Source organism: Taudactylus pleione, unplaced genomic scaffold, assembly GCF_031769625.1.
Source record: "Taudactylus pleione unplaced genomic scaffold, aTauple2 ptg000113l, whole genome shotgun sequence".
In the NCBI taxonomy this organism is placed as follows: Eukaryota; Metazoa; Chordata; class Amphibia; order Anura; family Myobatrachidae; genus Taudactylus; species Taudactylus pleione.
Window position 1 is genome coordinate 8,179,679 of NW_028284515.1, and position 21,080 is coordinate 8,200,758.

General features: G+C 39.8%; 1 protein-coding gene across 6 annotated transcripts in view; it reads left to right on the forward strand.

The window, feature by feature from the left end:
- Nucleotides 1-21,080, forward strand: part of SIPA1L1 (signal induced proliferation associated 1 like 1) — a 289,676-nt gene that overhangs the window by 153,561 nt on the left and 115,035 nt on the right. For all 6 annotated transcript variants that reach the window (XM_088471233.1, XM_088471227.1, XM_088471231.1 and 3 more), the window contains one exon: nt 1,556-3,339. In XM_088471233.1, coding sequence (XP_088327359.1) covers nt 1,851-3,339 — 1,489 coding nt within the window. In that variant the 5' untranslated portion in view covers nt 1,556-1,850. The remainder of the gene's footprint in view (nt 1-1,555; nt 3,340-21,080) is intronic.

A 21,080-nucleotide genomic window follows, 5' to 3' on the forward strand; every position in this document is an offset into this window, starting at 1 on the left:
CGGAATCTCGACTCATCAGGCTTCCGGCACCGTAATTTCACAGATATCCTACCCATTCCCTGAATATAACAGCAGGGCCTGAAGTGGAAAATAAAAATAGAGACATTGCCACTCTTAGGACTCTGCAAGCGTGGTTCATTATAACATATAAACGAAAAAAAGCCCTGAAACCCGAATATACAAGATAGATATATAGATATTTATAGATATGTGTGTATATATATATATATATATATATATATGTGCGTGTATATATGTGTGTATATAAATTTTCCTGTGTGTGTATATATATATATATATATATATATATATATATATATATATATATATATAGTGTGTGTATGTATGTGTATATATATATATATATATATATATATATATATAATATATAATTTATTTTTATATATATATATATTTTCCAAGATCTGAAAATTGAAAAAAACAAGCAAACAAAAAAAAAAACTGTTTATTGTACACAAACCCCCTATGTACTGTAGTGGACCAACAAGAAGAAATCTCATTACTGTTTGGTAAAAGAACATCACAATAAAAATTACTTTTTGACTAATGTATTCTGTACTGTGTGCCTGTGTTTGTTCAGTAAGAGCAAAATATATTCTGAAGTCTGAGAGCGTTAACATAGTTACTGGGTGAAACGTAATTTTCCATGGTTTCAAGCAGTATGGAGATGTATAAGTATGCAGTATACGTTCACTCCTGTCTCAAGTTCGTGTCTTTGATATACACTCTAATATGGAGATGGGCTGCAGAATAATGCTGCTGCAAACCGTTTCACCGTACCATATTTCACTGAACTCCTATCCTGTTATTATTGACCTGTAGTTTGCTGATAAAGCTAATTTGGAATGTCGTTCTCATCAAATTTTATAGTAGTGTCCTATTTGCTCTGCACATGAATTTAGGACAGAGTGTATATTCTACCAATGAAGCTTATCAGGGGAGTCCAATAAAGAATGCACTTTGTTTGCTCCTGTCATTCTATATGCTGCCATTGTAAAGAGATTGGTCTCTAGGGTGTTCTTAACTAGTCAGCCATAAACAGTGAATATTTAAGAGCAGTTAATGGGAAATCTATTGTATCTTCATTTTGAAAGGCTGCTGAGTGACAAGGTTATTTAAGCATATTTGAACTGTCATGGTAAGCTTTTTAAAGCTCATTGGGCTTAATCTCTACATTAGTGCTGTGATGTGGAACTGCTAGTCTGTTGAGTCCTTATGTTGCATGATGGAACAAACTTATAGTTACTTTATAACACTATGCAAACCACCTGATGTAGACAACAGAGCCTGCTGCACCTTTCACTTAACACACATACTACTTCAGGACTTAAAACAGGCTTACAAAATACAATTAAGTACTAGCATCATGCTGTGACTTAACAAACATATACATACTTTATGCATTCAAGAAAAACATTTGCACTGTGTAAATAATCTAAAGACATTTCATGTTTAAATATACAACGTTTTCTAATCTGTATAAATAGACGTATATTGCATATCTACATTGACCTTTTTTATTTGTATTTTTCAGGTATTTATTCCATGTGGTCATGGGATCAACGTTATAATGTTGCAAAGACAATCTTCCACCGGATAATAAGCCCTGTCGAAAAGCAAATATGTTACAGGATCCTGTTCCACATGAGTTAGCAAAAAGCCATTAAACTGTCACATTATTCTTTTTATTTTTTATTATAACTTGGCAGATCTGATGAAACCAGTGAGCTCTCTGGAGTATTTTCTCCAGGAGAATATCATTCATTCAAATAATAAAGATGGATGTGTTTTATTCTGGAATGTTCTAAAGCTGAGCTTACCTTCAGATCATGACCAGTTTGAAAAGGTCCCAGACTGAAAGGTCCGTTGCAAGTGGAACACTATCGTCAGTACCAGATGGACCACCAAAGGCTCGTTCTGATGATTTTTACATGAGACGTTTCAGGTCACAGAATGGGAATTTAGGTTCTTCTGCCATGTCTCCCGTTGGACCACCACGCAGTGAGAGCTCTCACCACATTTCTTCCATGCCAGGTGTTCCCAAGATGGGTGTTAGAGCACGTATTGCAGACTGGCCTCCAAGAAAAGAAACCGTGAAGGAGATGAGTAGAACTAGTCAGGATATTGAGACAACCAGCATAGACACTATGTCTGTCAAGAGTAGTCCTAGTAGTCAAGTGAGTACATCTAGTATGAATTCTAATGATTCTGCTATGCTGAAAAGTATTCAGAACACACTTAAAAGCAAAACAAGACAGGCAGAAAGCTTAGACTCTAGGTTTCTCTCACCTGAAGGTTACTCCAGCGCCAGCTCTCCGAGGAAGGTTCATCGCAGGATAAGGCAAAGGAGTAACAGCGATATTACTATTAGCGAGTTTGATATGGACCATTTTGAAGAGTGCATGTCGCCAACATTTAAAACTGGACCATCACTCCACAGAGAATATGGCAGCACCTCATCAATAGACAAGCAGGGGACATCCGGGGAAAGTTTCTTTGATATTCTAAAAGGATATAAAAATGAGAAATCTGATCATCGAGGACATGGACCATCTAGATTGAGTGAACTACTGCTGAGCAGTGGAAATAGGGGCTCTGGATTGTCACTGGATGTTATAGATGGTCAGAGAGATGGACACCGGGCATTCAAAGATAGGGACAAGCCACTAAAACGGCGCTCCAAATCAGAGACTGGAGATTCTTCCATTTTCCGGAAGCTTCGAAACGCAAAAGCTGAAGGTGAGCTTGGGAAGGCTTCAGACATTGAGGACAGTCGTTCTGATGACAGCATTAAGCCATGGACTTGTCCTAAATGTTTTGCTCATTATGATGTCCAGAGTGTTTTGTTTGATTTAAGTGAAGTTGTTATCAACAGAAATAATGTCATCAAACGCCGAAACACCACCACGGGAGCCTCCGCCGCGGCTGCTGCTTCCTTAGCTGCTGGACCATTGTCACACTCTGCCAGTTTTAACTCTCCTACTGGTAGTACTGAAGACTTAAACTCAAAGGAGAATGTGGACCAAGGAGATGATAAAAGCAATGATTTAGTAATGAGTTGTCCGTATTTCCGCAATGAAATGGGTGGTGAAGGGGAAAAGAAAGTTAGCTTGTCCAAGTCAAACTCTGGCTCATTTTCTGGTTGTGAAAACTCTTCTTTTGAATCAACGATGAGTTCACACTGTGCAAATGCAGGATTGGCAGTCCTCGAGGTCCCAAAGGAAAACTTGGTTTTACACATTGACCGAGCTAAACGATACATTGTAGAGCACATAGACCTTGGAGCGTACTATTACCGGAAATATTTCTTTCAAAAAGGTAAGATGTGCATGTTTTTTTTATTTTTTGTTTTTCTTGGTTATTTGTGTGCTCACTTATATGTTAAATAAATCTCCTTAATACAATTATAGTTCTTTCCTCAAAATATAAATCACTGTTAGGAGGTTGCACACACACAAGATACATTTTTGTTCAGTATACAGTATGTTCCCAGTTGTAACTTTGCGCTCAATAGCTTAGTTGTGTTAATGATTTCTTTCTTATTGTTTGTTTGGCTTTGCTGGAAATTATTTTTGATAGACAAGCAAGTAAGATAAAAGGTAAAATTATTGGCAATTCTCCTGGTACAAGATTTTGTGCTTTTAGATGTTTAATTCTCTGCTTAGTTAGGAACATATTCAGTATCTATGTAAAGACTTTTAACATGAAAAGGGAAAGGCTGCACAGGACTGCGTCTATGAAATTATCTGCATGGACAGTTTCTAAAATTGTATATAATACCGTTTAGAAGTACATATGTAATGCATAGGTTCTTTGTGATGGGAGAGGAAGAATTATATTTACAGATGTGTCCACATACATCTATCCTCTGTGCGCCACACATAAAGCGGGAGCTCCTTGTGTCTTGGTAGCGTTGATCATCTTTTCGTGTGACATTTTAAATTCAAATGTGTCTTATTCGTACAGCGATGCGAATAGGTAGCACAGGCAACTTTTGCTGCTGTAAATGATATGCAACGCTGACACTGTAACGTAGCATTTCACATGCAGATACACCGGCAGTTGCACACAGAATATAGGCATGCTGCATATCATTTTAATCGGCAGATGCTGCATATGCTACATATTTGCATCGCTGTGCGAATAAGACACATTTTAATGGTAAAAAGTCACATATAGCTCAGCGCTACAGAGTCACGGCATGGCGCATATAGAAGGGCTCTTTAATGCACAAGGAGGCTAGATGTATGAGGGCACATCTGTACTAAAGATCGGTTTGTCAAAGCGGCTTTGAGGGCTGGTTGTAAAATGGTAAAACACCTGCAGTCTCCGTGTTTGTTTTGTTTGTATTACTATTGCTCTTTTAAAACCTGCCCTCAAAGCCTCTGAAGGTACTTATCCACTAGGTGATTAAACAGGCCGCTTGAATGATAACGACATCGTTATCGTTTAATTGCTTGTTAATCATCCGCAAATCGGGCAGTTTAAAGTAAAAAATGACAAGTGATGCTCGCACCCGCTGGTTGTTTTTGACATCTATCATCACCCGAACATGCTGGTCAACCTGACGATAACGTCAGGTTCAGCATGTACGTGCATGATGGATGTGCCTATACTGAACAACTGAACGTTCAGTGTAGGCACATCACAGACTGTGAAACGACTGCACGATTACAATTTTCGTCATTGTGCACTCGTTTCTACGTCTGTAAGTGCACCTTGAGAATCGGCATCTTTGAAACAAACTCTATTTAGTAAATATACCCTGAGCAGTCGCTCTTCATTTGAAAGTGTCATAGCAGAGATTTTTAGCTTTTGAGAACGTTGAGTTTCTCTATCTGGAAGAAGTCTACCTCCGCATCAGGGCTATGGTTCCACACATTCTTTCTGAAATGAACTTAATAGAAACATATTGCCTCATTTGAAGTTTATCCTGAATCCAGCTAAAATGTCCAATGTTGAGGGACCTGCAGCTTGTTAGTAATTACACCCAGATTGCGTGCATAGAAAAGAATGTGGCTACTCGCTCATATGCAGTGTTAAGCATCTATACAACCCTAATCATACATTTGATATTATAGCCACTGTAATTAACTGAGCAAACTTGCACCAGCCCTATTCTTGGTGCAAGAGATCTGTCTGAAAATAGGTGTATCTTTGCATACTTGAAAATCTGCGTAGACCACAATTCTGTTGACACATCCTAACCTAAACTTTGCCTAAATGCAAAACAGAGATACGCTCCTTCAGCTGTAAGAGGAGGGGAGACTGTATTGTGTGTGGCTCTAGATCACCCATGCTTGCATGCGCCTGGTCCCAGAGCATACACAAAGTGAAAATAAGCAAGATACGTTCACAAAACTTTTATCAATAGAAGAAAAGAGAAGATATATTGGTCCAGTGCAACAATGGGTCATAATAGTGCATTTGTTTTTCATATATCCCCAAGGAGAAGGGAATAATGATATATATATAAAATATAACTTTTATTACTGCAGTTAAAATGTATAGTTTAGACATACGGCAAAATATAAAAAGGAAATCGTTTAAAGAAAAAAGTAAATAGTGAGAAAAAATTATATTTTGAAAATATATGATTAAAACACTAAAAAACAAGGCGCTATCGATACAATCCAGAGTAATAAATATACACCAAAAATAATACATAATTCTAGTGCTGCAAGGCCAATGGAAACCTACTGTGAAGGTATCATAACAAACAACTAGAACTAACAAACAATAGTCTTGCGCAGCTAGCGATAGTATTCAAAAAATTATTTAATATTTCTAAAATAAAAACACAGATAAGCTTATACATATATACAAGCTATGATATCGATATCATCATAATAAAAAAATCATATACAAAAAATAATAATAACAGCATAAAAGATGGATATCTATTCCAAATGTAAGGATAGTAGCTCTTCGGAGCTGTAAGACAATGATCCGGATTAGAACTGCCGGTGTTTGAATGTCCTCTCGACAGAGTGATAAGTTGCTCTCTCTGTGTGTAACACAGAACGCCACCAAGCCAATAATATGAGCAGGGACAGCAACTGCTGTCAGCGAAAACGGCATAAGTGGCAGTGTAAGCCGGTATTAAAGGTCCTCTCGATGGGGTAATAACCTTACCCTATCGAGAGGACCGGCGGTTCTAATTCGGATCATTGTCTTACAGCTCCGGAGAGCTACTATCCACCATGATATAGTTGTAAGTGGATTCCCAGTCCCTGTACTAGTCCGAGGACGCTCGGACGGAATAGTTATCCTCTTTGGACTTAGTCACCTGGATTTTATTTGTGTGCACACGCTATTTAACTGGCAAGGAATTTTCCTGCCCGCAGCCTATCTAGGTTTCTACAGCCTATATTAGAATACCGGGCCTGTCTACTGAACCGTGAGTGTATCATACCAGCCGGTACCATCTAATTAGCAGGATCACTCAGTACGTTAACTGAATTGTTTGCTCTGTATTAGGAATTCTAGCATATCTCAAATAGACACATATTTTTCCTCTCACAGGAGACCTCTGATTGACTTGCTACAAAGTTATTAACTGTCATATGAGGAGCTACATTGTCTCTATTTTTTTCAATATACTACATTTGGAATAGATATCCATCTTTTATGCTATTATTATTATTTTTTGTATATGTTTTTTTATTATGATATCGATATCATAGCTTGTATATATGTATAAGCTTATCTGTGTTTTATTTTATAAATATTAAATCATTTTTTGAATACTATCTCTAGCTGCGCAAGACTATTGTTTGTTAGTTCTAGTGATTAAAACACTTCCTGCTTGGGATCCTATTTTTACATAATATGATTCCACCGATATTGGTATTACCGGAATCCCTCTTACTACAATACAGGACAGTACCATCACTTTTGCAGGTATTATTCAGAGCTGTGGAAACTTTACAGGAAACTTGCTCTTTTGGAAATATATTGATCTAGCATCTGCACCATCTATAATATACCCACTATGGAATAATTTCCTACCAAGGAACATTATCATTGCCATCATTACTCAGGGGTTTTTGACTCCAGGATTTATTGTTCATTGAAGTACTCATTTATGTTCTTTTGATTTTATATTGTCACAGCCTTTCACTGTAGCTGCTACTTTTTATCATGGTATTAATTATGTATCTATTGTACCAATAATTGTTGCATTATTTTTAGTACTGTTCTGAGTGCTTTTCACTTCCTAATCCTCAGATGATACGGTTGCTTTTGTTCTATTTGCTATCTGTATTTATACCTTTATTAGTATCTTGTTGGATCTTATCCGAATTCTTATTCAGCAATCTGTACAAGTGAATCGTTACATTACCAAATTTTTAACATATGTAAGTAAACTTGTATCGACTGTGGTTATAGCAAAAGTGCATTAATGAAACTAAAAAAAAATTAATATGTCATTAATTCCTTCTCCTTGGGGATATATGAATAACAAATGCACTATTATGACCCTAGTGCACTGGACCAATATATCTTCTCTTTTCTTCTATTGATAAGATTTTGTTGTAATATTAGGAGATGGTCTGGGGGCTTCTCCAGAAATAGAACCTACCTACCATTGGAAGGAATTTAAAGGACATAAAGGAGTCTTTAAGGGTCTAACAATATAAAATACAGTGTATACCGTATTCCTGGATTGTAAGGGTACTTATTTTTGTATCTGTGCGGGATCAAAGCATTGTTTTTTTTTAACGTCTACAAAACTGACTTGCCTTGAATTCTGCATCAGCCCCAAACTGCAAATTTGCATTTGGATAGATCATATTGCAATACAGGGTTTTTAATCATAATAATTTATCATTTCCTCGATCCAAATTCACATTGGGTACTGCAACCCAAGCCAACCATAGAGATTAAATTCCATTGACATGTTAAACTTGGCAGGTTCTTGGATGACATAGAATAGGTCACACACCAAATCCTGACAGGAAATGGATGGCTTGCTTTACTCACAAATACCATAGAGATCAGGGAATCCTATGGTCCATTGTATAACCACAGCGCATGTAGTCTAGGTTCACTGCATATTTAATGACCCAAGGAAACAAATTTATGGATTGACATTCATTGACTGAATTCTCTTTAAAAAGGTAAAAAAAAAATAGTAGATCACTAACATTTGAATGAAAGGTTTGAGTTCTAGTGGTGCCCATGATTACTCAATGAAAAAAGCTCTACAGACATATTTAGTTTAAAATAACTACTTTCAGCAGCCTGTGCATTTAAGCATTCTAGAATGTGCTCATCGTTGGATGTGCACTGACAGAACACATGTATTGGGGGAAATTCAGTTGTTTTTTCGTGCCCGGTCTCCTGTCTAAAGTGTAGAGATTGAATCGTGTGTAAGCATGGATCAAGCAGATTAATATGTAGTGCTACTCTCCTAATGGCCATAATTAATCACATTCTTATATAGCGCACATAATACACAAGAGAAACGATAGATTACATTTAACTGTTGTATTATTGTGACAGGATGACCACACCTCGCCAGGCAATCACAGATTATTTTTGATCCCACTGGATCTTGGGGTATTAGGGATTCCTTCTTACCGTCAGTAACCGCCTGTTACTGACTGCGCCGTGGACGGGTAACACGCTGCCACCCTCAAGCTCAGTACCGGCACATGGAACCGCTTACTTCAACTCAGGCACCTACACTGGCATCTGGTAAAAAACACACACGCACAGATGGCGCTGCTTGATAAACAATTGAGTATGTTTAATAAATGTATAGAAAGTATATAATAAGAATACTCCCGGGAGTGTATCAACAATGACAAAAATGAAACAAATACACAAATATTGTCTAATAAAAGATGCTAATAATAGCAGATAATAATCCAATAAATGACACCTGCTGGGTGCGGCACCAACCAGCTGGATGCATATAATAAAAACAGAATGATGGAATATAAGTTAATACTGAAAGCTGAGACTGTTCATCATAGCAAAAAATAATAATAAATATATGAACTAGAGACTCTCAATATGTAACAGTCGGTCTCTATATAGTAGTCAGAGCTCCAGAATAAGTGGCTGTATAGCGGCACAATGTGGTATAGTTACCATGTAGAGGTGGGTGCTCAAACGTGTGTTTAAATGGAGGGTATCCTGCAGTAGTGTGCTCACAGGGACCAGTGCCGCAGACGTCTGTTTTCAACCCCCGTCGGGGCTCCTGCACAGTGCGCTCACCTCCGGGTGATACAGCCGCACCAGGTGATGTGGCCCGCACGATGTGCACGGCAGTAGGGACGGGGCTCCCGCACACCGCTGTCACCTCCGGGTGATGCAGCTGCTCCAGATAATGTAGCCGTTCAATGTGCACGGCAATAGGGACGGGGCTCCCGCACAGCACGTTCACCTCCAGGTAGTGCAGCTACTCCAGGTGGTATAGCCGCTATGTGTCCACGGCAATATAAACGGAGACAGATGATGGATGTACACAAAGCAGGGTAGGCTGATGTGATGGGCCGGCACCTCAGATCAAGTGGTAGCAGCCGTCAAGAGTCTCTGGCATAAAGAACAAAAGGTCCGTAAACTTCAACGTGTTTCTCTGCATATAGCAGCTTTATCAAGAAGCAGAGATTCTCCGCTTCTTGATTAAGCTGCTATATGCAGAGAAATATTTTTATTGCATATTGTTATATTTTTATTGCATATTCTCTGAGTATCACTTCCCTAGCGCCAGGACTATACATTTGTTTACACTGGCACCTGGAACCACTTTGTCCCAGGCTCCTACGTCGGCACCTGGAACTGCTTACTTCTGGGTATGTGTGGGCACGCTCCTGTGACACTTTCTGCATAGTGTTGGCTCACTTCCACTGGTCCCTCACCATGGAACAGTCTCTGCAGGTTAGCTGGCAGAGCGCTTTTAGCTTGGAGACTCTCGTCTCAATCCAGAACAGCCAGAGAACGTAATAGCGTTTTACACTATTCTGTTGGTCACAGTAAACAAGTGTCTTGAAGCAAGTAGATGTACTGCTCAGTCTTTAAAACAGATAATTTTTCCACATCATACAGGTAATATTCAGAAGTACAGACCTCTCTGAGAGTCAGAAAATATCTACATTCAGAGCCCACAGGCCCCATCATTATAGAAAGAGCACACAATACAACAGGCTACAGCCCACCCCATCTAACCACTAGGGCAACTATCTCACAATGTATACTGTAAATAAATAAATCTGGCAATTCACAGGAACGGGTAAATTGCATTCATCCTTTCAGATATATGTGCATCAAACCAGTTTGGCTTTCCCAATCTTAACACCTTCAGGTTTTAGGAAGTTTCACAATAAGGGAATACTCCCTGGAGTGCATTGGCTGTACACAGAGGTCTTGGACATGTAACACTAGGTCAGGATAATTAACATATCTGTTACTAAGACAAATGTCCTTTGAACAATTGGTTTCCAAATATCAATGCCGCAGCCTTGTAAAACAAAATAGTTTTAACACCTTCCTGTAAGTGCACAGTCTATACATTAAAACATGTCTCCACAGCTGCGCACTGTGCATTAAATATAACATGTTAAATACATTATTAAATATACATTTACAGTACATGGTGCCTAGCACTGGTAAAACATTTGAAATTGGCGCTCTGCGCCTATAGGTTCATTTAAAGATGGCGCTGCGGAACAAGGCTTAACGCCTTCAGTGCCGTGGACGCCATTTTAAACCAGTCTGCCGGGTCTCAAGCCACACTTACATACTACTGTTCTCTTCAAGTAACAAGAATAAACATGCTGTAATGATGATAAACACAGTAAGTTAATTTACACTTCTGCCTGATACAGTATAGGGCAGTGGTTCCCAAACTTTCTTGATTCACGTCGCCCTAGAGTAGCAACATTTTTTTTCATGGCACACCTAGGTCTAAAGTTTCTTATTGAGAAATGTATTAAAAAAAAAAATAAAATAAAATATATATATATATATATATATATATATATATAATCACATATAAATTGTGCTTTCATGTCATAATTTGGTTCAGTTATGTGGTGAAGGACTGGGAGGGTTGTGCTTCTGTTTGTCAATATATTTGATGATAGGCTACACAAGAGCTTGTAGCTGCCAATCACATGGACCATAAATGATTTGATTTGGTCCTGGATCACCAATTCTTGGCAACCTCTGTAAGTGCCCCAGCATACCCATTTTAGGAACCACTGGTATAGAAGATAATGGTGTGGATTAACATAGACATTAAAAAAAGATAGACACCAGATGTTAGACAGTCAATAGGTCGACTAGGGAAAAAAAATCGACATGGGCAAAAGGTCGACACGCTAAAGGTCCCCATGTAAGAAGGTAGACAGTCAAAATGTTGACATGAAAATGGTCGACACCTTGTTTTTTTAGTTTTTTTTTTTTAGTCCTAATCTTCACCCTAACCCTCCCTCCTGGTGCCTGACCTTAACCGTCCCTTCTAGTGCCCAACCCTCTGGTAAGTGCCTGACCCTCCCTCCTGGTGCCTAAGCCTAACCTTCGGGGTAATTGCCTAACCCTTACCCTCCGATAATTACCTAATTCTAAAAAAAAAATTTGTCGACCTTTTGAACATGTCGTCCATATGTACCTGTCGACCTATTGACTGTCTAACATCTGGTGTCTATCTAGACATTGTCTACCTTTTTATGGTTTATCTGTAGTCCGGCACCCATATCTTGCTATTCCCTTCAAATAATAAAAACATACAGTTGTGTCCACATACATCTATCCTCCATACGTAACAAGTCGTGTTACACATAACGCGCAAGCACCATGTGACTCTATAATGCAGAGCATCTTTTCGTCCAATTTTTTTTTTTCCTTCAGATGCATCTTATTCGTCCGTGGCTGTGACATTGTAAAGTAGCATTTCGTATCCAGATACACCCAAAGTTGCACACAGAATATAGGCATGCTGCATATAATTTTAATCTATTCTATTCGCATAGCTGTGCAAATAAGATGCATCTAAAGGAAAAAAGTTGCATGAAAAGACGCTCTGCGCTACGGAGTTGCGCCACACCATGGCACGAATAGAAGGGCTGTTTAAGGTGCAAGGAGGCTAGATATATGTGGACATATCTGTACAAGCTAAACTGAGACCCATCAGATCATCTCATGTATGTAAAAATAACACTAAACATATTTTAAATTGTGCAGACAATATATCAATATGTTTTTATAGAAAATGAAATAAAACCTAAGAGCCAAAGATTTTCATTCAATCCAGCCGGGGCTGCAGTATTCAGCTTGTGGATCCACCCAGCTTCCAGCTCTAAGAGCCAGAGTACTGACTGGTCCTGTTTCTATATATATTTTTATTTGACTTGAGAATTTCTCTCACACCTGTGGGGGTTCTGTTCAGAGGTATTTCTTGCCATTTTAAGAGCCTGCTGTTTGTAAAAGAAATATTTGTCTATGGCAAATTTATTTAAAAGCCAACATGCTATCATAGCAACCAAAATGTTTCAGTGCAGAATTGTTATATAATTATATACTTTCATGAGCTCATGTAGAATACAGAATATCAAAATCGTTTATTTAGGGTGCATTTTCTCTCTGCTAAGATTGCATAGCCATTTTTGATCATTTACTATAATAGTAAATACCTATAGATAATTAAAAATAATGAAAACCGAGCTTCTTCTGGAAGTATTCTGAGTTTTTAAAGTACGTGTCCCAGAGTCATCGGTTACTGTTGGATCCTCTTCAGTTTCTGTACCCTGACGTCATCCGTTACTGACCAACGTCATTCCCCACCATCCAAGTGGGCATAGAGGGGGAATATAATCTTGTGGGCAGGGAACCGCACTTCCGCCCTCCCTGCACGTCACTTCCAGGTACAAATACAGAAGGGGAAATATACCTTTCCCAGAAGTCATCCAATTGGAAGTTCTTGATGTATTTATTGATCATGTCCATGGCTTTTGAGGCCTGGATAGCAGCCACATTCCTATCCTTCAGTGAACCACAAATGGATGTATACAAAATGTGCTCAGGGGTTATAGATTGATCAAACACTATCTACATAATGCCTCCGGTCTGTAGCATTGTGTTATCTATATCTGATCATTTGAGCTGTACATGTCACTGCCTCAATCTATTTCAAGTTTTTGTAACCCGCATTTCGCCAGTTGTATAAGCATAAGTCATCAGTCTCTGGCAGGCTGGGCATGCTGGGACTGATAGTTCAGCTGGGAGGCACAAGTTGCAGAGCTGAGGCTGGAATCGGAAGGATCATAGCAGAAATCTGCTGAAGCCTTGATACTAAAACCCTACAATTTTACAGCTCTGAAGATGTGAAGTTTTTAATTGGACTAGGCAAATTAAATTATATTACTGGTCCAGGGCTGTGGAGCCCAGAAACTGATCATGGCTATTTGACTTTGTGATCTGATCTTAACCTAATAATGGGCATACATTGTTCCAGAGGTTCTCAAACTCTGTCTTCAGGACCCCACACAGTTCTTGTTTTCCAGGTCACCCAGTAGGTGCACAGGTGTATTCATTACTCACTGGCACATTTTAAAAGTTCCACTGGTGGAGCTAATTATTTCACTTGTAATTCTGTGAGGAGACCTGGAAAACATGCACTGTTTGGGGTCCTGAGGGTCGAGTTTGAGAACCTGTGCACTGTTCAATTATTGGCCTGGTCAGCCGATACTCAGCCAGTTGGGCCGATTATTGTACAGTGTATTGCCGCAGCCAAGCATGTCTGCAAGAACCGATAATTGATTGGCCACATCTGGAAGTGTATGCTGACCGCACATCATTTCCACTGTTTATTCACAGAGGATATTTCCTCCCCAGGAGGGGAACGCAGATATCGAAGTCATTCACTCTGAATTATCTTAGTGTATGGCCACGATATCTGATGGTTTCAGCTTGTCAGATAAAATGTTTGTCGGTCTGAGGGTGCATACACACGGTCATACAGCACCACGATCAGATAATGATAGTTATCTGATTGTCCTGCATGTGTTGGATGATCGTTATCGAGCATCCAACACATGCATTAACCCCCTAACGACTATAACGATTGCAGGTCCCTATAGTAAACAGACTAACCTGGTCGATATCGACCAGGTTGGCCTGCATGCACGGGCGACGGTCATCATTGACCATTCGTGCCCTTTCATCGACCATCGTTTGGTCGTTTGCAGGGGCCAGAAGCTGTACGATTTTAACAATAACTATATGATCATTATTGTTAAAATTGTGCAGTTTATCTGACAGTGTGTACGGGCCATGACATACATTTTTATCTGACAGTGTATGACCAGCATTAGACACATTCGGCCAGATCAGTGGTTCTCACTCAACCCTCAAATTTTCCCAACAAGTCATGCTTTGAGGATTTCTGTGTGTGGATGCAGTCGGATAATTACTGACCCAGCAATATAGATTAACTCACAGGTGCATGGTTAAAGAAATACACAGGGCCGGTTTAGGTCTTCAGGGGGCCCGGGGCACTTAAGACAGGAGTCTCTCCCCATCTGGTCAGTTCCGCTCACCTGACTTTGTCCAGTGTGTGTCCCTCCTATCCCAGCACCTTACATGAGGCAGCGGCTCAGGTCCTACCTGCACTCCTGCAGCAGGGGCAGATTTCTGATCCTCCTATCAGGCAGCGTGGGAACCAATTCTGCTCGTATCCAGCCTCCTCCGCCAGCAGCAGCTCTCTTCAAGTCAACTCCTGCCTCCATGATCTCGCCTGTGCTGCTCCCTACCTCTGGAACTCTCTCCTTCTCCCTATCAGACTCTCCACCACTCTACAAATCTTCAAACGGGCTGTCAAGACTCACTACTTCAAAGCCTTCCAGCTTTCATCCTAACCTGCTGCTTACATGCTTCTTCCTCACTGTCTACCCTATTTGTGTCACCCCTGTCTGTCTCCCCCCACCCTATAGAATGTAAGCTCTCACGAGCAGGGCCATCTTCCCTTATGTGCTTTTCCTTCCCTCACTCATATGATCATCTACTCAAAACTCTCCACAAGGGCACTTAACACTTGGTAGCTGACGCCCTGCTGCTTTTTTCAGTGTTATGAACGCTGCAGCAATGTTTATAAACCATGTTCTTATTCTGTATTGTCTTGTACTGTAAGTCGCTGTTTTATGAGTTTACTCATTTGTTAATGTACTTTGTGAGACGCTGCGGAACCCTTGTGGCCATATAAATAAAGGATGATGATAAAAATAATTGAGGATGAGCAGAATTGTCCCCAGACTACAGTGCTAGAGCTCAGTCAGTGGAGTGCCGACTGGGAGGGGACTCCTGAGAAAGGGGGTCCCGGGGGTGCTCGCCATCTGTGCCTCCTTCCCTCCTAATACAGCTCTAAATAAAACATGAATTGCTGTTGGTACTAGAGAACCTGAGTTAAGAACCTCTGATCCGGATAAACCTGCATTGGTAACAGTTCAAATAAGTTGATGGATAACGGACCATAAAGTGGACTGTCTCCTACATACAGTGGGCTTGATTAACATGCAAACCTTTCCTATTGTTTCACTAGGGGCCAGTACACATGAATAGGCCATACTTTAGTTGTATCACTGGTTCCTAGGAAACCAGGCTGCATACAGGTTCAGCCCATATAATGAATGCATGCTGTGTGCGCAGTTGTGGTCCTATCACCAAATATCTAAACAGAGGAAGAATTTACTACCCACCATATTACCACATCTATCCCACCTAGGTGATAGAAATCCTGCTCTTACTGTGTCGTGACCATATGCCAACATTGTACTGAACTAAAATTCCTACCATGCGCCTTCACTTTTTCAGATTTTTTTTTTCTCTTGCATATATCATTTTATCTGATAGAGTACCCACCAACACCATTATACAAAGTATGAGGTATCTTATTGTAACTCTCATCACGTTCTGTTGAGAGTGCTAGCATTTTGGGGTTTATACAAGCTCTATTTGTGTAACAAATTATCTTCCTCATTTACAGAAGTCATTAATTCTGGAGTATTCCGTCTCCTGAGGACTGAGTGATGTTGTAGACAGACTCAGAAGCCATATTGTTGTTCTGGGCTTTTATGTCTTTGCAAAATGAAACAATGTAGATATATTTTAGTATTCTTGAAAAAAAATGTAAAGTGCATCTCCCTGTATAGAGTAGGAACTGATGCAAGGAGCCAGCAAAGGGAAAAACAGGATGGAAGGGGGTAGGTGGAGGCAAGTAGTGAGCCAGATGGCCATAAGGGAGGAGAAGCAGATCAACCGACTGCCCTCACTGGCAGTGCGCCCTAAGCCTAAGTATCCTGCCCTAGGCTGACGGAAAAGGCTCTCAGCCATTTCAGGTATGGGGCTCAACTCTATAGACTGCTGCAATACATTTAATATCTGAATAATTGCTAGAGTCAGGCCAGCCACCAAAAACTCCCGAATGCTTGGGACAGGCCCTGTAAGCTTGAGCCTGACAGACCAGAACGCTTGGCTCCCACGTCCCCGTTAACACGTTACACATGGTGTGTCTCAGCAGCTCACTACCTGGGAAACTGTCAGGAGGTGTTACACAACCAGACAGGTTTATATATTTTAAATACATTTCCTAACACATGTGTCATATCCTGCATTTATAATGACTTCTCCATGTATGAGGATAAATAGATCACACCTCACAAGTCTGAGACTGAAGGTTTTTCATTGCGTGCATATGTGGAAGGAATATAATAAATATTTTCCCATTAAATAGGAAGAAGCTTTTTGATATATACAGTATAAGTCATTAAGACCTCAACATTATCTGTACATTTAAAAGGATTAAAAAGTGCAATAATCTAGTCATTTAGTAGCACATTTAAAGAACAGGTTTTTCTGTGCACTGAGCAGCAGCCCTTTTTCTACATGGATGTCTTTATGACAAAGGGCAACACGCCAGCCTCCAGGTAGTATATCATATTAAATGCCACACTGACTGCTTTATTAATACAGTAATAGGTCACCTCATTAAGTAAAACTTTGATCATAGGGACTGTGGCATATTCAACATGTAACCCTCCAATATATCAACATATTGTGTTAGTAAGTGTCTCTGTCTCGAGAAACTGAATTAGGCAGTACCCCGAGCAGCCGGCATAGAGGAATGCAATCCAAAGGCTGTAAGAATAGATGACCTGAGACACAGAGCCTTTTATCTTCAGGAGTAGTTCAATCACTTAACATACTCACGTGTTACTCTTCTGTAAAGCTGGCCACACATTATCCAGTTATTGTTCTAACCAGTCCAAGTATCCCCACCATGATTTCATCCAGCACTAGGGCTGGCTTTCCCAGGAGAGACGTAAAAATGCATGTTGGCACACCTCCTGAGTTTAACATGGTCAATTGCACCAGGGCTCTTCCCTATACCCCAGGGCACTGGGTATGGGGGTAATAAATGGTCAATGGTTAACACCATATTGTCTTTTTGGCGAATTACGAGCATTATCGGTATCTATTGGCACCAAGGCCAGTAGGGACCTGTAGTTTGAATATAGAAAGTTCTATCACACAGGTATTAGTTTTCTCACAATAGTAAATGGTGGATTAAAGTTATCTGATTATTATTATTATTATTATTATTATTATTATCCTTTATTTATATGGTGCCACAAAGGTTCCGCAGCGCCTTACACAGTACATAAATGAGCACACAAGAAAAACAGTTAAAAACAAAATAATACAGGACAAGGACATGGTTTATAAACATAGCTGCATAACACAAACAGCAGCAGGACATGAGCAACCAGGTGTTGGGTGCCATTGTGGGGAGTTAGGAGTAAATTATACTATAAGTAGGGGAAGGAGAAGCACATGATGTGAGGGACGAGGGCCCTGCTCGTGAGAGCTTACATTCTAAAGGGGGAGGGGCAGACATACAGGGGCGACACAGATGGGGTAGATAGTGAGGAAGGAGCATGGAGCAGTGGGTTAGGATATGTGCTGTGGAATGTGTGTGTATAAGATGACCTGATGTTACGTCAAAATTAAGTCCTTCATCTATCTCTATGACAGAAAATAGATTTTAATTATGTGTTATTTACATGAGAGATGTACAAAATAAAGTTGTAGCACTTTAATTATTGTGTGTTACATCTAAATACATCCTGAAAAAATTGATATATTATGGGACTGTCCCGCCACCCTGATACAGTAGTGAATACTTTAGTCCCAGCTGCTGGGTGCTATGCCATGCTCCTGTGAGTGGGTGCATCTCACATACTAGACCCACCCACAAATGGGTGCAGCCATGCCCTACATGCTGTGGTCCCACAGGATGTTGCAGTACCCAGGCCCAAAATTTCTCTTGGCAGCCCTGGAGGTGACAGGCAGAACCACGTGGGCATAGTGGTGGGGTAACAAGGCCATGGAGGGAGGTGGTTGAGAGTGGAGGAACTGGAAAGGCGGGGGAAAAAAGCAGAGGGTTATCACCTCAATGTCAATTTGAGGGTGCTACCATGGACACAATAAGAAACACATTTCATAGCAAAGAAGGAAAAAAGTGTGTCCATATCTGATGCACTAAATTAAAATATACCATTTATTTCAAAATGTTAAAAATATATATAAAATGTACCTTTCCAGTGAGATTTAAAATATAGAAGAGATGTGATAAGAAATCTAGAAAAGTAAATAATAAAATTATTTCTGAAAATTGTGTGCCCTTATTCGTCTACCATATATAATGAATGAAATTGATAGTCTACAATTTGTTACCTAAGAGGTGGTATAGACCCCAATACTTCTAATATATCGATATATTAGAAGTTTTGGATTCTATACCACCTATCAGGTAGGGAAGATCAGTATACCGTACAGCTACAAACTGTATATTTGTCCCACCTACCTTAACCACTTAACTGACATATTTTTTCTGTCACAACAACACAGAAATAAAAAGTTTAAAAGGTATTTTTAAAAATATATAAATATTTTATTATACAAAAAATACCTAGTGGATGTTTTGCACCCCCAACCCGTGTCCATAGGCCCCATTGTAATTTCACTTCTCAAACCCATCAAAAATAGCCCCCCCCAGTGTTACTAGAGCCCTAGTATTATCAACTGCCACCCCCCCTAGGAGTATTAGGTCCCTGTGGCAGAGCCTCCACCCTGACCCTAGGGACAATAGGTCCCCAATTTAGCCCACCCTCCCCCATGTACTACTATATATGTAAAATATTTTTATATATCGCCCCCCCCAGCCAAAAAAAATTATTTTAATGGGCAGCATAAAAGTCCCCCCCAATAGGAACCTGTAGTTTGCAAGTGAAAATTGAGAAAATGCATACATTTTAATATGAAAAGGTCATAAAGCACAATCACAAGTTTACTTTAAGCCTTCTTTTAATCTATACTTACCTTTTTTAGTGGCCCTTATGTAGTCCAAGGGCTACCTATAAAACAAAAAAAAATTGAGCTGGACCATTTGCAGTCCTTGGAAACCCTAAAATAGTCCAGCTGGGGAGCGTCCAGAACTACTTGCCTATCTCTTTCACATTGCCATTCACAGGCAGAAAATTTTGGTGTTTCAGTTTGCAAATAGGCCTTTTTTTTTTTTGTATTTTAACACATAGGTGACGTCGTGGAGACTACAGCTAGACCTGTTAAGTATAAATTAAAACCTAGATTAAAGTAAACAGGTGTGTTTTTTTAATAATAATTTATTATAATAATAATTTTATTATTAGTATTTTTTTTTTTTTTTTTTATTGAACTGTGTGGTTTTCTTTTTCTTTTATTCTTTTACAAACTATAGATCCCAGCAGTCTTTGGTGCTAGGGAAAGCCTGTATTTGTTGTTCCTCAAGTAACAGTAGTTCTTGGCAGTAATTTTTTGCCAAACTGGCCATGCTAAGTTCATCAAAGAGAAAATAGGTTTAATCTATTATTAACCATGTATTACCCCCATACCCACTGTCTTGGGGTTCAAGAAAGTGCTCTAGCACTATTTCAACCAGGGTTAGTTAAACCCAGTATGGGGACACATACTTTTTTGTATGCCGACTCCGCTGGTAAACCAGCCCTGGTGCCAACATTTTTTACGCTTTCTCCAGGTCAGCCAGGAAAACCCAGCACTGGTTACCATGAAATCAAAGGGGACTCCACACCAGTTTTTTCCTTGATTTTGGGTAACCAGCACTGGGCTGAAGTTGCTAGTGCTATTTACTTTTATTCTGTTTTTCAATGCAGATATAGGCAGAGAATGTATGCCTACTTCTGTTACATTACAAAATCATTCAGTTGGAGAGAAGTTGGCTGGTCTGATAAAAAGTTGGCTAGGTGTGTGGAGTACACTTAATGATCATTTTAGTTGGTTTAGTTGAATAAAAGTTGGTTAGATGTATGGCCAGCTTAAAACATTGTTGGGCACACAAACTCCTTGTACTCTCTTGGCCTTTTTTGTGGGAGAGGTAATGACTGGCATAATTTGTTTGGGTGCCAAAAACCTTGTTGTGGCACTGGGTTAATTCACGATTAAAATTCCTGTGACTTTGCAGCTGTTACCTGGATTAAAATAAGGTAGTTCCTAAACTTGGCACCTAAAAGTTCATGTTTTAGTGCAGTGGTTCTCAACCTTAACTCTCAAGTTTTTCCGACAGGTTCTGGTTTGAGGATTTCTGTCTGTGGAAGGAATAGATCAGGGGTGGCCGACTTTTTTGGATTCTGTAAACTACTTCTGAAACTAAAAATCTTTTGTGAGCTACCGAGCACAAAAAAGAGGGCGTGCTATGCAAAAAAGGGGCTTGACCTCACCTCAAGGGGCATGGGGTCTGTCCTGCCGAAATCACACGTATCCCCAATTCAAATTATCAAACAGCAGCACCATCTTATTGACATTACACTACATTGTAGTGTCCCTTATTCACGTTACGACACACAGTCGTGCTCTTTATACAATGACCACTGTAGTAGTGCCCCTTATGTGATGCCCCTGTAGTTGTATCCATTATGCAGTGCCCCCTGTATTAGAGCCCCTTATGCAATGCCCCCTGTATTAGCGCCCCTTATGCAATGCCCCCTGTATTAGCGCCC